Source organism: Anser anser (genome assembly GCF_964211835.1).
Source record: "Anser anser genome assembly, chromosome: 9".
NCBI classification, from domain to species: Eukaryota; Metazoa; Chordata; class Aves; order Anseriformes; family Anatidae; genus Anser; species Anser anser.
Window position 1 is genome coordinate 12681922 of NC_139729.1, and position 20622 is coordinate 12702543.

At 46.2% G+C, this 20622-nt stretch overlaps 1 protein-coding gene across 1 annotated transcript in view; it reads left to right on the plus strand.

Annotated features, from left to right (window-relative positions):
* LOC310904044 (uncharacterized protein) overlaps positions 1 to 20622 on the plus strand; it is a 131022-nt gene that overhangs the window by 75513 nt on the left and 34887 nt on the right. The window contains exons 22-24 of the mRNA XM_083848202.1: positions 654 to 4129; positions 4692 to 6110; positions 14965 to 16344. Coding sequence (XP_083704328.1) covers positions 654 to 673 — 20 coding nt within the window. The 3' untranslated portion in view covers positions 674 to 4129; positions 4692 to 6110; positions 14965 to 16344. The remainder of the gene's footprint in view (positions 1 to 653; positions 4130 to 4691; positions 6111 to 14964; positions 16345 to 20622) is intronic.

Sequence of the window (20622 nt, forward strand, 5' to 3'; positions counted from 1 at the left end):
GGAGGAGATGGATCTTATTATTGAAAATGGTTTGGCAGGCTGGGAATGGACAAACAAGCCCAGGCGACTGCTCACATCATAAGTTTGAGAGACAGGGTGGGGAGAGAAGCACACATACGCGCGCACATACTCTTGCAGAAAATGAAAAGGCGATCGTATCAACAGCACTCTCAGCTGAAAGAGAAATATTTTCCAATAATTTTGTTATGATTTTTTTTCTGTACTCTCCTCTCACTTGGAGCGGTAATGTGGCAAGCTGTCAGGACCAGCAAGTGCAGTGGAGTTGCTTCAAGTGAGTCAGAATCTGAGAAAGCTTACCCAGGCTCGGAGGGTGGAGAACAGACAGCTGCCAAGATTACTTGTCAGGGGTTTCATTCAGATTAGCACTGCACTGACCCGAGATTCTGCAAGGTAAGGAATTAATTTAGGGGTGCACAGACACAGGGTTAGTGGTGACCGTAAACATTATCCTAGATCTCCTCAGGGTCAGAGAGGCTAAATCCCTAACGGACAGAAGTCTGACCCTGGGACGCTTCTATTACGGATCACTGAAAGGAGTTCAAAGATGTCCTAGAGAGCAGATTCTCATTAGTCTACAGCGTGAGCAAACCAGGTGCAAGATGGTGTCAAATTCTGATTTTCTTATTTGACAGGAATTACCCTCAGCTGCTAAGGATGGGGCTGGGCAGTGCAGCACTCCATCCAAGTCCAGGCCTTGATCCTGGAGGTGGCTGTGTTCTCAGGTCGAGTTCATTGGCTGTCTATCTCTTCTGTTGGAGAGGTTATGGCAGGGGACGATTCCTGTCTTTGTTCCCCTTTTGGTATTAAAATTTTCTTAAGCAAAGCAGAGGGCTTTTGTCCTGCAAAATTAATGTTTTTCCATCATCTTTTCTCACTTTCTTATCTGTCTCATGGCACACTAGGGCACAGAAGCTTATTCCCTGGGAAACAGCAGGATCTGTAGGCAGGAGAGGACCCAAGCTGAGGGCACAAACACTAGTACCAAGTTTCTCCCTCTCCCATTGGGAAAGAGATGGATGGGGGGGGGGGGGGGGGTGAGTCTCTGTGGGACACAGACGGCATCAGGCATTGGGAAGGACAAAAGACGGGGCAATTTATGGGCTGCTGGTGACAGCCCCATCTCTGAACATCTCAGTTTGACTGTATGGCTGGCTGAAAATGGAAAGTAGGTAGCTTTTTTAGATAATGGGTACAGAATAAGCACGAACATCTTACAAGCAGCATTATTCTGCATTAGCCTGTCTGCTTAACTCCATATTCATCTTGATTTGGGTATCAGATAAAGCAAGCTGCTTGCGACCTGTCTAAATGACTCTCACATCACTCTCTAATGGCTGTCAACTCCAGGTAACCCTTCTTCACCCGTGGGTACTGGCAGCAACACCTCTGCCTTGTTTATGAGAAATAATCTCTGGTTGTAATACATGTAACGTTTTTATTTGAACCCCTAGCTTTGGAGGGCCAGTGGGGCCATTTTGTATGGTAATGTATGACCCATCACTCCTCTCCTGCCCTTCATCTCTCGCACCTTTAATTGCACTTGTGTTTCTGAAGCATATGGAATTCATTATTCAGCAAACAGCATCCTTTGCAATATCAGCCTTAATTAACTGTTCCCCTCTGCATTTTCATGCTCTTATCCTCTCCAAATCTACACACTGAGACAGGCTTGATGGCCCCCCACATGCATCAGTGCCAGCCACTGAGCCATGACCAGATAAGAAGAAATGGAATTCCTTATCTCTTTTTTCTTTTTAAAATACATACACACACAAACACGCAAAACTGGAAAAGGTCAAGGTTGCTGGGAAGGGAGAAGGCCCTTCAAGACAACAAAACCCCCTTCTCTTTTAAGTCTCCATAGCAACTCGATGGAGCATCATGGGATGTCAGGATGAGAGAGGCCTATTCTTTCCGTGCAACACTCTTTCCACTTCATTAGACTCTTTATCAAGTATCTCTGCACTGGGCTGAGTATATTTTTTTGTGTCAGGGAGCGGTGCGGATGACTCAAAAGCATGCTGACCTTTTCAGTGGGACCTGGGAGTTCCTTGTGGGAGTCGCATCCTCTTCCCTCGCCTTCCTCCCCCACAGCCCCCTTGTCTCCAGTTCACATGACCCCGGTCTGCATGGCCTTCTAATCAAAACCCTGTGGCTGGTGAGGTATGAAGGGTTTCTTTATAAAGAGAAAGGAAGAAAAAAGCAAAAAGAAGAGTATGAGAATGTCCTTCACTGGAACTGGAGGTGTCAAGACCCTAGCTGTCAGAGCTGTGCATCTATGGGGAAGATTAATGACTCTGCTCAGAGAAAATCCAAATAAAATGGTGGAGAATAAATACCAAGCGACTGTGTGGAGGATGAAGGGAAGGGTGAGGAAGGAGTGAGGGATTGTGATGGGGCAGAGGTATTCCTCAGTCTCAGAAGTGTTTTAATTCCCCAGGGAGGAACAAGTTAGCACAGGAAAGCTCTGTGGGTTTAGTCCTGTGGTCTTGAAGGGATGTGTCAGTCTGTGGGTACTGATCAGTGAGCATGCTTACAGAGCGCTGGTTTTGGTAAGGCGCAAACACTGAATATTTTTATCTTAGCTTCCCTGGAAAAGTACCCACTGTAGAGAAGCCTTTTGTTTTAAGCTTCTCACCACACTCGCCTGTGTTTCATCCTCAAGGTACCATGAATTGCTCTGCAAATCAATGCATTGGTCGGTCTTTGGAAGCAAAGTGACGGTTTTATGCCGGGCAGTAGCGCAAAGTGCAGCCTGGGGAGCTGCAGGCCTGGCTCTGCGGGGGGTGTCAAGTGATTGGGACCTTGCCATGGGTGATGACATTGTACTAGCTTGCACCACAGATGCAGTAGGACCTTGGAACCAGCCTTCTTGGGCTTACCAAGACACCGTAACTACATTTAGTTTTTAAAATGATTCTTTGGATTTTTACTTCTTCCAGGGAGCCATTGCGTGACAGTTTGCAGCTTAATTTGAACAGACTTCACACTACGAGAACCCAGCTGAGCTTCTTACCACAACAGCTCACGGTGTGAAACTCCGTATGGTTGGAACCGTATGAATTGGGCAAGGAGAGGGGCTTGTTAGTATGGATGACTGAGAAGGCCAAAGTCATTTAAGCAAGTGTTTGTAAAGAGCCTTGAACCTGGGCATGCTTACACCGTGTGTTCCCGAGCTAGATGATTTACATGGGTGTTTTTAGGGGGAAAAAAGGTAAAATAAAATGCTCTGCACTTACAGAAGTAGTCAGGGTTATGAATATCCCAGTCCAACTGTTTCAATCCTCAAAGGAGTAATTTTGAAGTGGGAAATCCCATTAATTCATAATAGGACTCTTAAGTAGTTCCCTCTGATGAATTTGTGGCACTCTGAAAGTCCCATAATTCCCAATATACAGATGAGGAAACTGAGGTTAAGTGACTTAGCCAAGGTCACGTAGGAAATCAATAACCACTCCAGCCCGGGTAGGCAGCACCTCTCACTGACTTCATGTGACTCCGACTCCCGCAAGCGAGCTGTCAGCGCTGACCAAGTGGGAATACCATCCCCACCGTCCTCCCGGTCCCGGTGAAGGAAACATGGGATGAACACTGTGTGGTGTTACTAACCAGGTGCACCCCTGTTCTGGCACAGCTGGGCTGTGGGAGCACGGTCGCGGTGTTTATTCGAGCTTTGCAGCTCTAACGAATGTCCCGAGGCCTCAGATGAGGCCTAGCCATGCAGACCAGGGTGGTCGGTGGTCTCCAACCCCAACCAGAGCAACGCTGCTTAAGTGTCCCTGACAGATGGGTGTCGTCTTGCTCGCAGGATCCTCAAATATGGAGACTCTGCAGTCTCCTGGTCCCCTGCTGTCCCAGTTTATCCCAGTGCCCTCTGCCATCTGTCATAGCACCGTTGCTTTCCCGTGGCACGGCAGGCAGGAGCCTGAATCCTATACGCTCCATCTGTGTAAGGTGCTCTGGTTGCGCTTCACAGTGTGTTTCTTGTCATCTGCAGCTTGCATCTGAAAATGCAGCAAGAGTGTCTGTCCTGCAGGTGGTGCGATCCTGGGGCAGGATTGTCTTCTGGCAGGAGAGGGCCTCGCGCGGGACCTGCCTGCGATGATGAGTGAGTGCCTCTGCCAGCATCTGTGGGAGGCCTGTCAGCCAGTGCTCCGTCCTTCCTCCCTGCTGACCAAGTCTCTTCGCTCCTGTTTCACCTTCCTCTGCTAGCTGCTTTTGTCTTGGGCTCGTGGTGGGGATTGTCCTGATTTAGGGGTGTTTCAGGAGTGGGGATGTGTGTGTTCGATCTAACTTCCTTCCCACGTGTGGCTGGTCCTGCAGAAAGGGGCTGTTTGTCCCAGATCAGGCAGGCGGGCTGTAATCCTGTGATCCTTAGCTTGCTCATTGCAGCAACACTGACGATCACCTACGTGTCGTCTTTATCTTTTGCCCTCTTACCAGCACTGCTAGCTGGAATCACACGGGAGCGAGAGGTGCCAGAATGGATGCAGACTTCTAGCATGGCTCAAGTCTCCAGAAGGAGTCCTTCTCTGTCCAGCAGTAGCTTGCTGCCCTGTTCTTTTTTCTGCAGCTTTTCTTTAGCTAATTCATAGCTATTTGAATTGCTGATTCTGCTCTTGCTGTTATCGTAGCCCAGTGCTAATGATCTGGCTTTATTTCCTTCCCAGGTAAATGGTACAAAAGCACAGCAAGCAACCTGGAGCCTGCTGTCTGAACAAGCACGTGTTGGGATTAACCTGTTGCCAAATGGCTTCACTGTATTTTCTGTAGTGCTTCCTGCAGCCGCACCTGACAGTTCTGCAGAAGGCTGACGAGAAGCAGTTAATGATAAGGTGTTGTTCTTGATGCCAAGCTCCTTCCTACTTTGCTCTAAGGTCCCTCGAGGATAGTGTGCACTTCACGTTCGCCTCTTCCGATCAGCATTTCTACACTCATTTGTCACTTTCCAGACCTCTGACATCCTCTCTCCTCTTTAACTTCACCTGCAGAAAAGGAGAAACCTTCTCAGGAAGGGTGCAGGTGGACTTGGGAGTCTCTGGATGAAGGCTGAAATGCTCATCTGGGCAGGAAGGTGGGTGGGAGACCCTGCAGAAGAAAGCTTGGCCTCGTGTAGCTCCTGGAGGCTGTCCAATCCTGGCATTGAAGCTGGCTAGCTTGTTTGACACTTTTCTTGTCTTTGGGCAGTTTTCTGAACTTCTGTTGGGGTTGGGATCGCAGCAGTCCCTGCTGATGCTGGGAGAATGCTCAGGGAGAGATGCAGCCTTGAGGACATTCCCCCATTCTGCAGTGCGTGGCAAAGCACTGGTATTTCGGATTCAGTGGGTGGCAAAGGAAATATTTTGGGCTGCAGACTGTAGCTTTAAAAAAACCACTCTGTATTTGTTCGAGGTTTCCCTCCTGAAGCCTTACTGACTCTGAATATATATATATATATATAATCCTTTTTTACATGCAGGTTTTAAGGCAAGATGGACTTATTCTATTGATTATTATGACTGCAGGTATTAGCTGCTCTTTTGAATGAGGGATAGCTTAGGTCCCCATTCTCTGCTACTGGTTTGACTTCACCTTCATTCTTATTACGGCATTTCTGAGAAAGCTTCTTGTTTTATATAGCAGCTGTGTTGTCTTAATGCAGCTGTAATGTGTGTTTGTCCAGGCATTGCCTTTGGGGGACAGCAGGACTAGGAAGATGTTTTATTAGATCATTCGCAAGTCCTAATAATCTCTGAGTCTCTGTAATATCTCTGGATGTCAGCTGTGCGGCTTTCACTGTGTGGTATGGGGTTGTAACCTGGAGATGGGAAATCGCTTGTGTATGATCTTGTATCAGTTTCATCTTGGTTTTAGCTCTACCCTCCTGGCTGTTTCTAGCAATCAAAGAGGAGTCAGTCCTTGTATGCCAGATCTTAAACTGTACGTTGGCAGTTCACACATAGAGCGGCGTAGCAGCATCAGAGAGGATCCTAATTGCTTGGAGCCTGGCTCATGCAACTTGCTGGTGGCACAGAAGATCTTCCTCTGCAGACTGGATGCCGGACAGCATTTCCATCCCTGCACCTCCAACTGCCAGTGTCTAGGCTATGGTAAGGCTGCGGCTTCCCTGGCTTTGAAGTGTGTGTTTTGTTTGTGCTCTTCTTCCAGAGCTAGACTTTGCCAAATCCTATTGCTTCTGCCATAAGAATTAGTATTTCCTCAGCCAGTTGTATTTGGATGGGAGCTCTCTGACCAGTGCTGAATTTGCTCACTGGCATACAAATCCATTATTTGTTAGGCTCCATTGCCTTGCATCTTATCCAGTGTGGGGGAGTTCTCTAGACCAGAAATGTCTATTGCACTAATGATGATCTTTCCCTTTCCCTTTCCCTTTCCCTTTCCCTTTCCCTTTCCCTTTCCCTTTCCCTTTCCCTTTCCCTTTCCCTTTCCCTTTCCCTTTCCCTTTCCCTTTCCCTTTCCCTTTCCCTTTCCCTTTCCCTTTCCCTTTCCCTTTCCCTTTCCCTTTCCCTTTCCCTTTCCCTTTCCCTTTCCCTTCATCCCCTCTATATATTGCTCTCATAAAGTATTGCTATATTGCTCTCCTCTCACCAAGTTCTGGTTGTAGTATGCTTGAGAGCCATCCCTCTCCTTCAAATACCATTTGATGTTTTCTCTTGCAGAGGTGTTGTGGGGACTGTGGAGGTCATTCTCGCTTTGTTTCTGGTTGCTTGTGTGTCTGTCGTATATTCGTTTGCTACAGCTTTTGCATCACAGCTTTGTGGATGAAGTTGTGTTTTAGGCTAATGTAGTAGTTCTGCACTGACTGTGCTGCTCGGAGTTTCAGTCTCTGTAGTCTCTCTTGGTATTCAGTTATGACTCGTATTGTCTTTGTGGTATTGTGACTGGTAGAGTCATTTTAATTTGGCTCTGTTTTGTTACCTTTGCATCTCCTTCTTTGCGGAGCACCGTTGCTGTCCAGCATGGTCACTGATGTTATACTTCACCGTCTTTTTGTCTGCTTGTGTGTGAGCTGCTGGTTTCATAAAACCCAGCCTAGAAATGGATGCACACCATAGCCATCTACTGTTCCAGTCTGCGTTTGTGGCAGTTTGGTGTGTTGTGTGGAGAGAAGGGCTAAATAGTCAGCGGGAGGCAGAGGAAGTCTTGTTAAAACTGCCTCAAAGCACTGTGAAAGGGGAAGAGGCTGGTCGAGCCTGGAGTCTCGAGAAGTGAGTGGGAACAGGAGGGTGGCCCTGCATGTGATGGCTTCTGCTCCTGCCCTTCTCGAGTGTAACATCCATGAATGCAGACACTTCTCATGGTGGCTTTTGCTCGGGGATGTGACTTTGCTTTAGCACAAGAAGCTTGCGTGCTTTCCCTGAGCTGCTGCCTGAGGCAGCTGTGTCTGCTGCAGCCACGTGCAACTCAGACTTCATCTGGACATGCATCTTTGTGGCAGTTTTGGGGTCTTCCCTTTGTGGGTTTTACATATTTTTTGCCTATTATACATGAAGCAGATCAATATCTCTCGATTGTTTTTTTTTCCTGTGGTGGGTTCATTATGCTGTTTTGCAACAAAAAGGCACCTTTAGCATTATGTTTACAAGGGCTGAGATGATACCTTTTGCATTTAAGGTTTGTGTGGGCCAAAATGGCTTTGTGGAGCCTATCCAAGATTTTATTTTATTTTTTCCTCAGCTTGCTGCTGACACAACCAGAGGCTCTTGCAGTATAAAGCAGCTTTTCCCCGCTGCACCTTAGTGGTGTGCATGCTGTTGTTTTTTCTCCTTCATCCAGCCCCTCTTGTAATTGCCTCGTTTTCCCATAGTGAGCTAAAGAGCACCCTATTGCTGAAAACAACCCCTTTCAAGGCCACCTGCTTAGGGACAGGGTTTGGGGCTAGTGGTTTCCTCACTTTGTTTGGGTTTTCTGTCTTGCCACATTCATATCTTTCAGCTTTCACGTACCTGCAGGAGCCAACTTGCTTCAGACTCCAAGTTCAGTCTCCAAACATAAAAGAAGAGAAAGTCAGGACAGAAAGACATTTAGTCTTTCTTCCTTCCTCCACACCTGCTGTTCTCACTCGTCAAGCACTTCCTAAGGGTAGAGTTCTCCAAGTTCCTAGTCATTACCCTTTATATAAGCATAATATAGTACTGTAACACTCCCTATGGGGAAGCTATCTATTGTAGAAATCTGTAAAACAAAAGCTGGATTGATCCTTCTCCCATTGCTCCCCAAAAAAGCTGCATGCTGTTCCTCAAATGGAATGTCTGAAAGCCTTCATCAAAGGGTAGTTCATTTTTACACGACATTTTTACACTCAAGCGAAACTGAAAGCAAGGCATAATTTGAAACAGCTAAGCTAGCCGTTAGAGCAGAACCACACAAATAAAATGCCTAGGATGATGTAGTTGAATATGTTGCAGTTAGAAAAATGACAGTGTACAAGGAACAAGAACAACTAGGCAGATGAATGTGAATTAGTAAGGAGCAGACTTTCAAAGCAGAAAAATCAAATTGAGTACATAGAGCATTGTATTTAAAGGGATCAGGTAAGAAGTACACTAGATTGTACCTTAAACAACAAAACAGGTGCCTCTGCATCCAGAGAGTGATAGAGCTGTGGTTGGGACCAGTGGGACCTGGCTCCCCTTGTCTTTGCCATAAGGCTTTGTGACCTTGCTCAGATCATCATGCCTCCTGGTGCATTAGCTTCTGAGCCTGCAAAATAAGGCACGCACCTGACACAGAAGATGCTTTTTAAGATCTGAAAATGAGCCTTGCTCTGAAAAAGCTACCTGAAATTTCTTTCTGAATGGACCACCTTGGCACCTGTCGTCTTCCAGGGACATTGCTGATTCTTTTGCTCCTTTTTTCCAGAAGACAAACACCTGTATGAGATATGAAGGGTTGGTTTCAGTGATGTTGAAGTTTAAAAAATTAACTTGTCATGATTATACACAACAAATGGAGGCAGAAGAAATGCAATGCTCTTTGCAGTTGTGAGAAAATGTTTTGCGGTTTTGGACCTGCACAGGAAAATCTGAGCTGGACGAATTTGTGTATTGTTGAAGTCAAATCCATAATTTTCTTGAACAATCTTGCAGGTCACTCTGTAACTTGTAACTTAAGGTCATACTTCTTGAGATGACTATGAAATGCCCCAGATGTTCAGTGTGATAATCTAGACAAAGCTGCCAAGGGAGAGATGCAGAAAGTGGTTCCTCTGATTGGTACAGACAAGAAAAGCCCTTGAAATGGACAGCTTGCAGGCAGAGCTTCCCTTTGATGCTTCTATTTCTCCACTCCTGTAAAGAAAAGACTGATCCCAGTTGAGTCCTACCTAAGGACCAACTTGTGGTCACAGGTGAACTACCCTCTTCAAATCCTGTTGGGCTAATTTCCCCAGTCCCACATCCGAGGTTGAAATTTCACTAGTTCTGACAGAGAGAGATCCCTTATACTATAATATCTGAGCAATTTTTGCTCAGATGCTTCAGCAACTGTATTATAGAACAGTCTTGGTTGGGTGTATTATCTGAATTGTAAAGAACAGTTCCCTAGCAGTAGCTGAAATGCACAACCGCTTGATGGGAATGTAAGCCAACACATCCTTTACAAAAGGCAAAATTGATCCAGTAGTTCCTGTAAGAACCATGTTATGATTCTTATGTTATTGGTATAAAATTGAAGGAAATGCATTATCTGTTTTTCCAGGTTTGGTTACACAAACATAAGCAACAACTGACCTGAGCATGGAAATCATAACGTATGTCCTTTTAATCAATTATGTCATGTTTGTTGTTGTTTAAAAGTAAGCACGTGGGTGGTTACCATGATTTAGTTGGGATATAGTAACTCGTTATCTAGGTGAAACATATTGGAGCTTGACTGAACTCAAGATTAACTAGTATAACCAAATACAACATACGCTGCATGCTGTTTCTTACACCATCCCCAATAAGATCTGAACTTGGGTACTTTTTAATCATTAAAAAAACAAAACAAAACAAAACAAAAAAGCTAAATTATAAAGAAATATAATTAAATACATCAATGAGAAGATGAATTAAAATAGAGAACACCAGTATTAAAAGCTTCTTCAGGGCCTCCCCGGGGCCGCCCTCCCTTGCTCACAGCCTGTGGTTAAGGTCAGGCTCCTGCTCTGGGCTGTGTCCGAGCCATGCTGTGGTCACACACCTGCCTGGCTGGGTGCCCCCAGCAGTAAGCGGGGAGCATTGCGAACCAGATCCGAAATTGAGCGAGGTCTGCAATGGCCATTTCTGCCCAGGCTAGAAGGAGCCAGGGCATTCTGACTTGCCCACAGAATTCAGCTTTCAGCTGCTGTTCTGGTCCAGTTCCCCCAGAGATAAATATTTGAGCTGGGTGTGGGTGGAATGACTTTCATCCTAACAAGTAACTTGCTGTTTTGTTGTTGTTGTTGTTGGTTTTTTTCCCTTGTTACTTTGAGACTTCACCAAGCCTTCACTTTGCTTTGTTTATCTCCATCAGATAGATGTGGATGAGGTGAGTGGGGTGAAAGGTAGCAGGGAAACACAGGGACAGCCCGAGGTGGTGATGCACAGACTCAGAGCAAAAGTGCTTGGGGTATAGCTGCATGGGGAGAAACAGCTTTAGTGCTCATCTAAAGAGGTGAAAGCCTCTGAATCTAAAGGGGTGAGATACCAGGGGAAAACCAGGGTGCTCAGCATCTTAGCAGAGGTACTGCTTGATGCTGCAGGTTGTTGCACTAAGTAGAGAGTGGGAAAAATCTCAGAGACAAATTTGCTTGGGTGTAGAATGGAGGTAGTGCTGCAGCTAAGGCTTTGGTCATCATCTTCCAGCTGCATGATTAGGAGGTGCTCTTACTTTGGTGGTCTTTATGGTGAATCTCATATTTGCTGCTTGGTGAATGCTGCAAATGCTTCGTGTCTTCCAGACATTCTTATTTTTGAAGGCATTTTAAATCTGTGTAGAACTGTAGAGTCCTGGTTGTCCCAACCATGCTTGCAGGGTGAAAAACCACCTCACCCTCTACTGCAGTCACTTGGATCATCTTTCTTTCATTGGCTTGACTTTTCTTGGATTTTCCATAGTTCTGGAGGATTCTTCTCCTTTTCTTTCTTTAATAAATACTGTAATTTTTATCAAAGTCTTTATTATCGAAGACTTTCAGCATGCCCAGAGACTTCCACTTCACCACCTCCTAGATTTAAACATGGTGTTGCATCCATCACAACTCGTTTACCATGAAAGATGTTACAGTGTCTGTTTGGGCAAATCGGTCTATGATGTGGCTCCATACAGCAGTTCTTAAGAAAATCTGTTTGTTTTTTCCCCTTTTCTATTATTAACCCTTGTTCATCCATAACAAGTGCTCTGGCTGCTGTTAATGTTTGTTAAACTCTTACCAAGTGGTTAGTGTTTTACACTCATCTCTATCAGCAGGTGTTGTGTTTTGTGTTTTTGTTTTTTCTTTTTTTCTGTCTCCAGTGATGCTTGTGGATGCATTTCCTGTTGTGTCCTCTAACTGTATTTTACTCTTTGGTCATTTTCTTTGTGACAGTTTGCTGCTGATTTTTGGAAGTGATTTTCAGTGAATTAACTTGGCAGTTAATACCAACCTGCTTCCTCGGCTTTAACAGCTGCTCGTACCCTGGCTCATCCTGATTTGAAAACGAATGCTGTAATGAATTTTCTGTCAGCCTTTTGCGGTCAGTAGTTTTGGCTTTTGCTGTATGTCATTCACTCCTGGCATAAGCTCCCCTGTGGCACTCTGCGAGGGAGCTGAAGCACGCATCCACCCCAGGGGCTGGTTCGGGTCCTGCCGGGGGCTCCTGTGACCCAACAAATGGCAGAGATCCAGCCTCCCTCCTTAGCAGAGGACGGGCTGCATGGAGAAGACCTGAGCCCACGGGGCTTGCCTGGGACAGTGCTAGCTACAAACCCATGTTCTCTAATTTTTGAGTGCTCCTCGGAGACCACTTCACCTTTTGCAGAATGATTTAGGAGGGTGTGCGGGGTACAGCGCTGTTCAAACAAGATTCCTGTGCGAGTGTTATTTATTACTTCTGTAGTGTCTTCCAGGCTGCTTTCTTCGGTGTCATGTTGATTCTCTGGGGACAAAGGAAACAAAGGAAGGAAAGCGCTTGCAGGAGTGATAAAACAGGAGTATGACTAATATCTTTTCTCTCTCTCTCTCTCTGCAGTGTTTTTTCACAGATCAAAAATCAATTAAGGGTGAATTTCTCTGGGAACTCTTTAAACAATGTAATATTTCATTAGAGATTATTGCAAACTCTTTCACATTTGTAGCCCAGGTGTGAATTGCAAAATTAGCCCCGTTTTAATAATTTTCTCAGAGGTAACGTTTCTCCGGGCACCCTGTGTTTGGTGCAGGCTGTGCAGCAGCTGCTGGAAAAGGCGCATTTGTCGTCCTTCCCCACACAGAGGTAGAGGACTGAAGGAATGGGCTTCTTAGTGTGCTGGCAGCCCAGTCGGTCACAGCATTATGGTCTGAAAAGAGGCCTCTTGTTTTCTGCAGTTTTTGCCTGCATAACAGCAGGTTCTGCTGTTATGGGAGAACAAAATAGTGACTTTGGGATGAAAAGGTTTGTTTTGTTTTCCGAGCCCTCCTTCAGCCGTCTGGCTAGCTGTCTGGCCCAAGCCTCTGCCTCACGTCCCACCGTTGGGAAATGTCCCCGTTTCTGTAACTTGCGACCTCTGTCTTCTATTCCTGGATCCATCCCTCCTGTCTGAACCTCATAGAACTGAGATAGGAAGACTCTGGCAGGAATATGGATTCCTGACTGTGTTCAGTTCTCTGGACACAGCTCTCCTTCCAAAATGTTCCCTTCCTGAAGGCCTGAAAAGCTGAGCAGCAAGGCTTCCTCTGCTCTGCTGCAAACTCCCCCTCTCAATCATTTGTCCTCACCAGGGTTTGCCCTTTTCAGGATCCATTTGCTGCATGATGCATCTTTCCTCATTCCACCTGATTATCGATTCCTATCTGGGTATCATCTGTCTTACTGAGACTCGGGGAGTCGAGGCTGGGGGGAGAGGTAGCGTCTGTTACTAGGTCAAGTGTGGTGGAGTTGGGGCAGGGCGGGAGATGAGCTTTGGGATGCACAAGGCCCACTTCAGATTTTTTTGCTGACTTGATAAAGGGTTTTTGTATGTCCAGGAGGCTGACTGCTTTCCCCACCTGAGCAGATGACTTACTTGAAGAAGTTCCCTTTCGCTGTAAAGTTCACCTTGCTCTTCTAGCACCATCACAGCTAAAACAGCACAACTGCAAATGCTCAGCCCTCTCCTCCCTCTCATTTGAAGTTAGTTAGACCTGGATTAGAGTCATAAGAGCCACCTTATACAACTGTGTTCATCTGTTTGCCTCTCAGTCTGCCTCCCTTTTTTTCATTTCTTGTTCCCTGCCATCAGATGGCTTCTCTGCGTCTTTTTCTTTCACACAGTTCTCCCCTTCTCCAGGAGAGTTGTGGGGGTTAGCTGGGTCAGGTTGGTGCCTGGCACTGCATGGAGGACCCAGTAAAGGCAGATTGCTTTAAAAGTAGAAAATAATAAAAGAATTAACTCTCCAGAAACCCACTGGCCATAATTGCTTTCCTGAAGAACAGTGAGAAGAGGCAAGCAGCTATGATACTTCCCTTGAGTACTCTCTTGGGCTCTAATTATTTTCAGCTCAGGATATTTGCTGTGTCTGATAAGACTTCTCTGTCTAATAATCCTTGCTGGCTCTCCCTTCCAAGCACTGGCCCAGTCTTGCATCGAACCCCTGTAAACTTTCTGCACCCACAGCATCTCACAAGCATCTGCTGCCTATTATATGATGAACCACCTCCTTTCACTTGCTGTGGACCTGTTTCTGATTACTTTCCTCTGATACTCCTAGTTTGTGGGTTGGATGAGAAGGTTAACAGGCAATCCCCACCCACCCCTCCAGTCAGCTCGGGATTTTGTAGACCTCTGTTAAATTGTCCTGATCTTTTTTATTTTTTTTTTTCTAGGCTGAAACTTGCCAACCCATTTGGTTGTTCCTTATATAGAAGCTGTTCCAGACCCGATATTGCACTTGTCCTTCTGTGAACCTTTCCCAGCTGTATTCCTTCTTCTTTGCACTTCTGTAGCTATGTGGTGACACTATCCATGTAACTACCTGGCTGCTTAAAGGGAATTTATGGGCACAGTGTGTTGCTGCAGTGACCAGAATTAGCTGCGTGTTTTGGAGAAGGTGGCCCTTATTTGCAAAGGCTTTTATTGCATGAACCTTTTCAGTGAAACTGCAATTATTATGAATCCTGAAAGAGGACTCTCTGCAGCTTCCAATTACAATTCTGGCTGCATCCAATTTGAATGTCATTTGCTATTTAGGGAACATTTGAAAATGCATTTTGGGAGGTGTCTTTCATTTCATTTATGGAGGCTAACATTACTTCTAATGCTAAAGGAAATTAAAAAGTGCTTCCTGCTTAGAATCAATTAGTTTAATGAAAAAAAGTTGGTTGCTGTATGGTGGCCACATGGCAGCATCTCTGTAGAGAGGAAACCAAGGTGGCTGGATGCGGTGCCAGGGTTGTGTCTGTGCTGCTTTACAAGTTCAGCTGCACCCAGAACCACTTATTATAGCTTTGTTGGATTCTGAAACAGGAGACACGAGGGCTTGCTGCAAACCAAGCTGGGTCTGCAGTGAGGAACCACCTAGGAATGGTCAATAGCTGACACCTGATGTGAAAGCAGGTAATTTAGTTCAGATGGGCCAGTTTGGTCATGTGCCACTTCTTGTCTTCACCTGTTGGGAATTCAGCAACGTGAGGGGGTAATGAACCAAGAGAATTTGGTCCGGGGAGCTCTGGTGTCAGGATCGGGGAATTTCTGGTTAACCCTGTCACATGCATTTCATTCAGATTGGGTGCTGACGTGTTGTTTCACCTTTGTTGGATTATCCAGACCTCCTGCTGCAGGATGTATGTTGGCCGAGGGAAGGAGCTGACCCGATATGAAACCTGCTGCTACGTGGTCTGAGCAGACTTGAGCCACCAGCGAGAGTCTGAACTGGGTCAGCACTGTGCACTCCGCATGAGGAACAGGATTCACAGTGTCATCTAACGATGCCTGAGAGTGCTTTCTTGTGCTTGTGTTTGTATTCACTCCTTCCTACCTGGAAAAATGCACAAGTAGATTAAAAAAGCTGCTTAGTGGAGTCCAGCATTTAGTCAAGTGACTATTGGCTTTTTTCAAGGGTTCACCAAACTCCACTAAAAAGCAGGTTGTTATGTGTTAGTCTGGAGCCCTTTTGTTCAGCCTTAGATGTTTTTTATTCCCTTTAGGGTATTTACTGAAAGAACAAGAAGAAAATAACTCAAGGTGGCACCATGCAAAAATTGTATGTTAAGAATGAGTGTGTTACATTTTGGCTTTTCCTGGAACACAAGTGTGATACCTTGCCCCCTTTTAAGTCAAGTATCAGTTTAGAAGGAAAGGAAGAAAGAAAAGGAATAATCCCCTACATCAAAATCCCACTAAAAGAAAACATTTCAATGCACATTTTTCTTCTGTGTTTGGGGGGAGAGGTGGTAAGAGGAGGTTGGGTCAGCAGGACGTGAGGGAAGGCAGCACACGTGACAGATGTTAGTCATGTTGTTGGACACTCATCTTGCACTCACATGGCATTGGTGAGGATGAGGAGATGCAGGAATGTAAACAAAACTGTAAATAATCAATCATAATTGAACTTGTTCATCCAATACAGTATTACCTGATTATGCAGCAGAAGTGCTTATGTTTTTATTTTTTTAATTTAAGATGCATGTTATTAAGGAATAAAGTAAAACATTAATTTAATCTCTGGGAAATATTCCTAACTTGGTTTGCAACTCAGAATCCCAAAAGCTTATTGGCTGGAAAACTCCAGAAATATTTGAACCTATTCTTAACTGTATGTCCTGGACCTTTGCCTTGATTGGGATGATGTGTTTAAGCCGAGGGGAGACTAACACAAGCCTGGCCATGTGTTATGTACAATGGATTTTGCAGGCAGAGATTTAATAAGAGAGATTCATTATGTTTTGTTCAATGGCGCTGTTATCCATATGCTGCTTTTCAAAGCCTGGGTGCTTCCTGAAAGCATCTCAGCGTACTTTTAGGCTTGTCTGGTGTTTTGATTTTGCTTGAAAATGGAGGGCAGAGTTAAGGTTATTTATGTTATTTAACTCTGACCATAGCATCTCATTTGTTTTCCTGACTTGTTTTTTTTCAGCACCACCTCGTTACTGAATCTTCTGGTTTTCAAGATGAGAGTATACTGCTTTATTTAAGGATACCTTTTAGGTGAGTCAAACATATTTATAAAGCATTCATCTGATAATATGTGCATGAACCGAAATTATGTTCCTTTTCACCCCAAACTGAGTGACCGATTAGTTAAAGCTTTCATAAGTGCAGCCATGTGTGGTTAAAACAAGCTGAAATCTAGACCTCATGGAGGTGATTAAAAAGATTTAATCAGACACTGCATTATGCTACATCATCCTAGTCCTGACATCTGAACTTGAGGGATGAGAGTCCTTGGTCTGTGCTGTCCAGCAGAAGTGGAAGATCAGGGATGGGGCTGGGTACAGGGAGGGGCTGGGCTGGTGGCCTCCAGGCAGGGCCACGAGGTGAGCTTGTTTCCACATTGTTGTATCTCAGCAGCAATTTGGTGATATACAAAAAGCCAGCACCACGGTGAGTCTGTACCTGCCAGCCATGTGAAGCGTGCTTTAAAAGGGCACGGTGATGGCATGTCTCTCCCATTTGTTAAGGTCCTGGTGCGCAAAAGGAAGCACACCTCTGGCTAAAAACTGGCCTTGCTGCAGTCTAGTGTGTGCAAGGGGAGTGCTGCTGAGAGGACTCGCTAACAAGCAAGAATGGAGGAGCCTGGCACAGGCAGACGAGCCCTTTCCCGTGATGGAGCCATGGAGTGTGCAGCAACCTGGTGCCCAGGAGCTGGAACGCCCCACTTAGCCCTGGGGATGCAGTTTGTTTCTGTGTTCTGGCCTTCTTTCCCCCTTGCTTGTTTAAACACTGATAATCTCTTTGGTACAGTGGGTATTTGTTATTGGACTTAGCTGTAAAGCTCCTGCAAAGCTCAGGGGAATGCAGGGAGCAGCTGGAGACATTCCTCCGATGGACTCAGTTAGCCCTCCGTGCCTCGTGTTCTTGTCCCCCCTCACCTCTTTATTTTGCCTGCTCTCTTTTCACTGCTGTCTGTTGGCTTTCTGTATTCCACTTCATTTTCACTTTTCTGTTCCTGGAGCCTGCCACATGGCTTGCAGGGTTCCCATCTCCCAGGAGCCTGTAAGACAGCACCCTGATGGGACATCCCTACCCAGAAGCAGGAGAACCTTGGTACTAGGTAGGACAGATGCAACCAGCAAAATATAGTTTCTTTTCTTTTTTTTTTTTTTTATAAATTTCAGACTTCTGATAGTCAAAACGGATGGCAAAGCTCATTTCTTCTCCATCTCTTCATTAAGTGAAGGGGAAGAGCAAGGATCAGCTTGTCCAGCCTTTGTGCCTGCTCCCCCCAGGGGGAATGCTTCGCCCGTGGCCATTGTGGGGAGGTCCTCAGAGAAATCCTGCCGGATCTAAACTTATTCCTGCATAAAAGCATGTGGCCTTCTGTTGCGGATTCACAGCTGCTTGTGGCACGTGCCTCTCTCTGAGCCGGAGGGATGGGCCTGAGCAGGAGCCCGCTGGGATGCTGCATATTCACACTGACTCCAGTCAAGATACTCACCACCTTTCTCTGCTCTAGTCAGGTGGCAACGTTAAATATGACCACAGGCAGCTATCTGAAAGATTTAAGCACATCAGGCTTTTGCCAGCCATGCAGGTGAATGAAATTTTCCCTCCCTCTCCAGCTCTCCATAGAGACCAGCTCCCTGCTGCCTGGGTTGCCAGCCAGCCACACGCTAATTGGGGCTGTCATCAAAAGAAATGAGTTTCCAGGCGAGCTGAGTTCAAGCAGGTCTGGATCTGAAGTGTGCAGCTGCCCACTCCCTTTTGTCTCCCTTCCCCTTCTGTCTTTCCTTTTTCTTCTGTCTCCTCTGCTTCTTTTTTTTTTTTTTTGAGGTTATTAGTGTAAATGTCCCCCTGTTGTTAATTTTATTATTAATTAATGTAAAATGCCCCCTGACCAGGAGGGGTGAAGTTGAGCACACAGGTACCTCCGGAAAGGCACGCAGGCGGCACAGTGCGGTGCAGGGCTCTGCTCTCTAAAGTGCGGGTGTAAGGCTGGGTACGGGGACGTGTTTCATGTCACGGAGCATCCCTGCCCTGCAGCCAGCCGCCCGGAAAAGGATGGGGAGGAGAAGCCTGGTGGGGCGGTCTCGGGCATGTGGTTAAGGCATCACAAAACTAGTGCGCTTCTGTGGGCTGGGCATGGGACCACAGAGACAGTGGTCATGCCAGAAGCTGTCAGCATCACGCATAGCCAGGCTGAGGTGAGGACACATCCCCAGTGCCGTGGGAATTGACTTCTCCTCCAGTCTGCATCTCTGAATCCCTCCGGGTAATCTCTGACTGCTCACTTGAAGATGCTCTCTAAAGCTGTGCCCCAAACAGGGCGGGTTTGCCCCCTCCATCAGGAGACTGCGAATCTTTGGCCTCTTAGTTTGTCCTCAAAGCATCAGACTTGCACATTGATCTTTCGTACCATCTTGGTCACACAGGCCACGTTGCATCCCCTTTCCGTGCTGGCAGTACCGCTAATGGAGCTGGGCTCAAGCTGGATTTCTTCAGCATTTCATCTTACTTTGTTCGGCTTTAATGGCTGGGCTTTGCTGCTGCCCTGGAGTGACCAGCACTGATCATTCTTCTTTCAGGCTCCCTTCTCGATGCAGTGCAAATGTAATTTTTGTCCTCGGAGCATTACCAGTTTTAATAGCACTCTTAATGCTCTGTTGTCTCGTTGTTCTATGACTACAGTAAGGGTGGAAGTGTGATGGGGCCCTCGGTGTTGCACCCGTAAGGAATTTGGGAATTTTTCATTTCCATCACAGAGAACATTGAGCCGTGCCTTTCCAAATGCCTGTCCCCTCCAGGCTTGTCTGGGACATATGAGATATCTGGGCCCTGATGTTCCCAAGAGACTGAACTGGGCAAAAACTCATCAGAGACATGGATTTTGGCTGCAACTCCGGTACCTCTTCTGAGATACCCTCCCTGATACCACCCTTGGGGACCGAAGCCACAAAAGCCTGAGGGAGGGAACAGAGAGAGGCACGACTGATGGAGAGGCTGCGTGGCGAGAGAGCCAGCGATTGCTTACCGGTCGGCTCGGAGGGTGGTGCTCCAGCTCTTGCAAGTGGCGTTTTGCTCCAGAGCAGGTGCTGAGAGAGCACTGGCATCGGGGGCATGGGATTTATGTGGGGAGGAAGGGTGAGGAAGATGAGGGTGGATCGCACCCCAGCAACAACGTGATGACACTCACTCAGTCCTGTGCTGACAGCCGTGCTGTTAATGGAGAGAGAGGAGACGAAGGGTGGCTGATTGGAGGTGAGGAATGACACCGGTGGCTCAGAGCTGTGAATGGGATCTTCCTGTGAACATTTTTACCCTGCACGTCACCGCATTTCTGAGTGCTGGACTAGGGCACCATTGGAAGCCATCTCCCCCAAATCCCAGTTTTGTAGGGGAGGATCATCTCGGGGAGCCTCATCCACCACTGGGCGCTTCTTCTAACCCACAAAATTCATGGTTTGGGAGGTCACGAAGCCAAATGCTACCAATGGGTTCCATAAAGGGCTGGCTGATTTTATGGCCAATAATAACATTTGTAGTTATACATGCTACAGTAAGATAAGGCTAATCAATTCTCATGCTTCAGGTCAGCAGCTGATTGCTGCAGGGGTCAGGAAGGAATTATTTCCTCACCATTTACAGCTTTATTTAATTGGCCAGATGCATTAAGAACCTTTTAATTATTTTTTTCTCTTCTGTCCTCTGAAGCATATGGAATTAAGCACTTCCAGAGACAACATTCTGCATTGCTAGGGCACCGCTGCTCTTGTCTGGTCGGGCAAATCTTGCCTGTATTAATGAACCCTTTTAATGCTGGGATTTTTGCTGGAAGTTAGCAGCCTGTTTTTATTCATAAAAGGATGTTTCATTAGTGCTTCCTGATAACTCAGAGGAAAATTCATTTGTTTCTTGTAAGTGAATGCTGTGTGCAGGACCTGCTCTGAATTTGGTTCCAGAACTGGATGGGAATTTTCCGCCCTAGTGCTAGTTACATGGGCATAGCAACTTGTGTAATTCTTGATTTCTGTCTTACACTTGAAAAAATAAGTTAAAAAAAAAAATCCATCTGGGGCAAATCCAAATTGAAGAGCTTTGTTTTGAGTTGAGTCAAATTGTTTGCTTTAAATGAACCAAAGCCTGCAGCTAGGAGCAAATGCAACACCAGAGAGCTTCTGCCAGAACTGATTTGGGGGAACTGTAATTGAGATGCTTGGTTCCTTGGTGCGGGCTGTCCTCTTCAGGGTGAGCTCATCTCCACTGCGCTCTGCTGTCCTACCTGCACCCAGAGGAAAGGGGCATCATGGAAAGCAGTCTGATAATGCC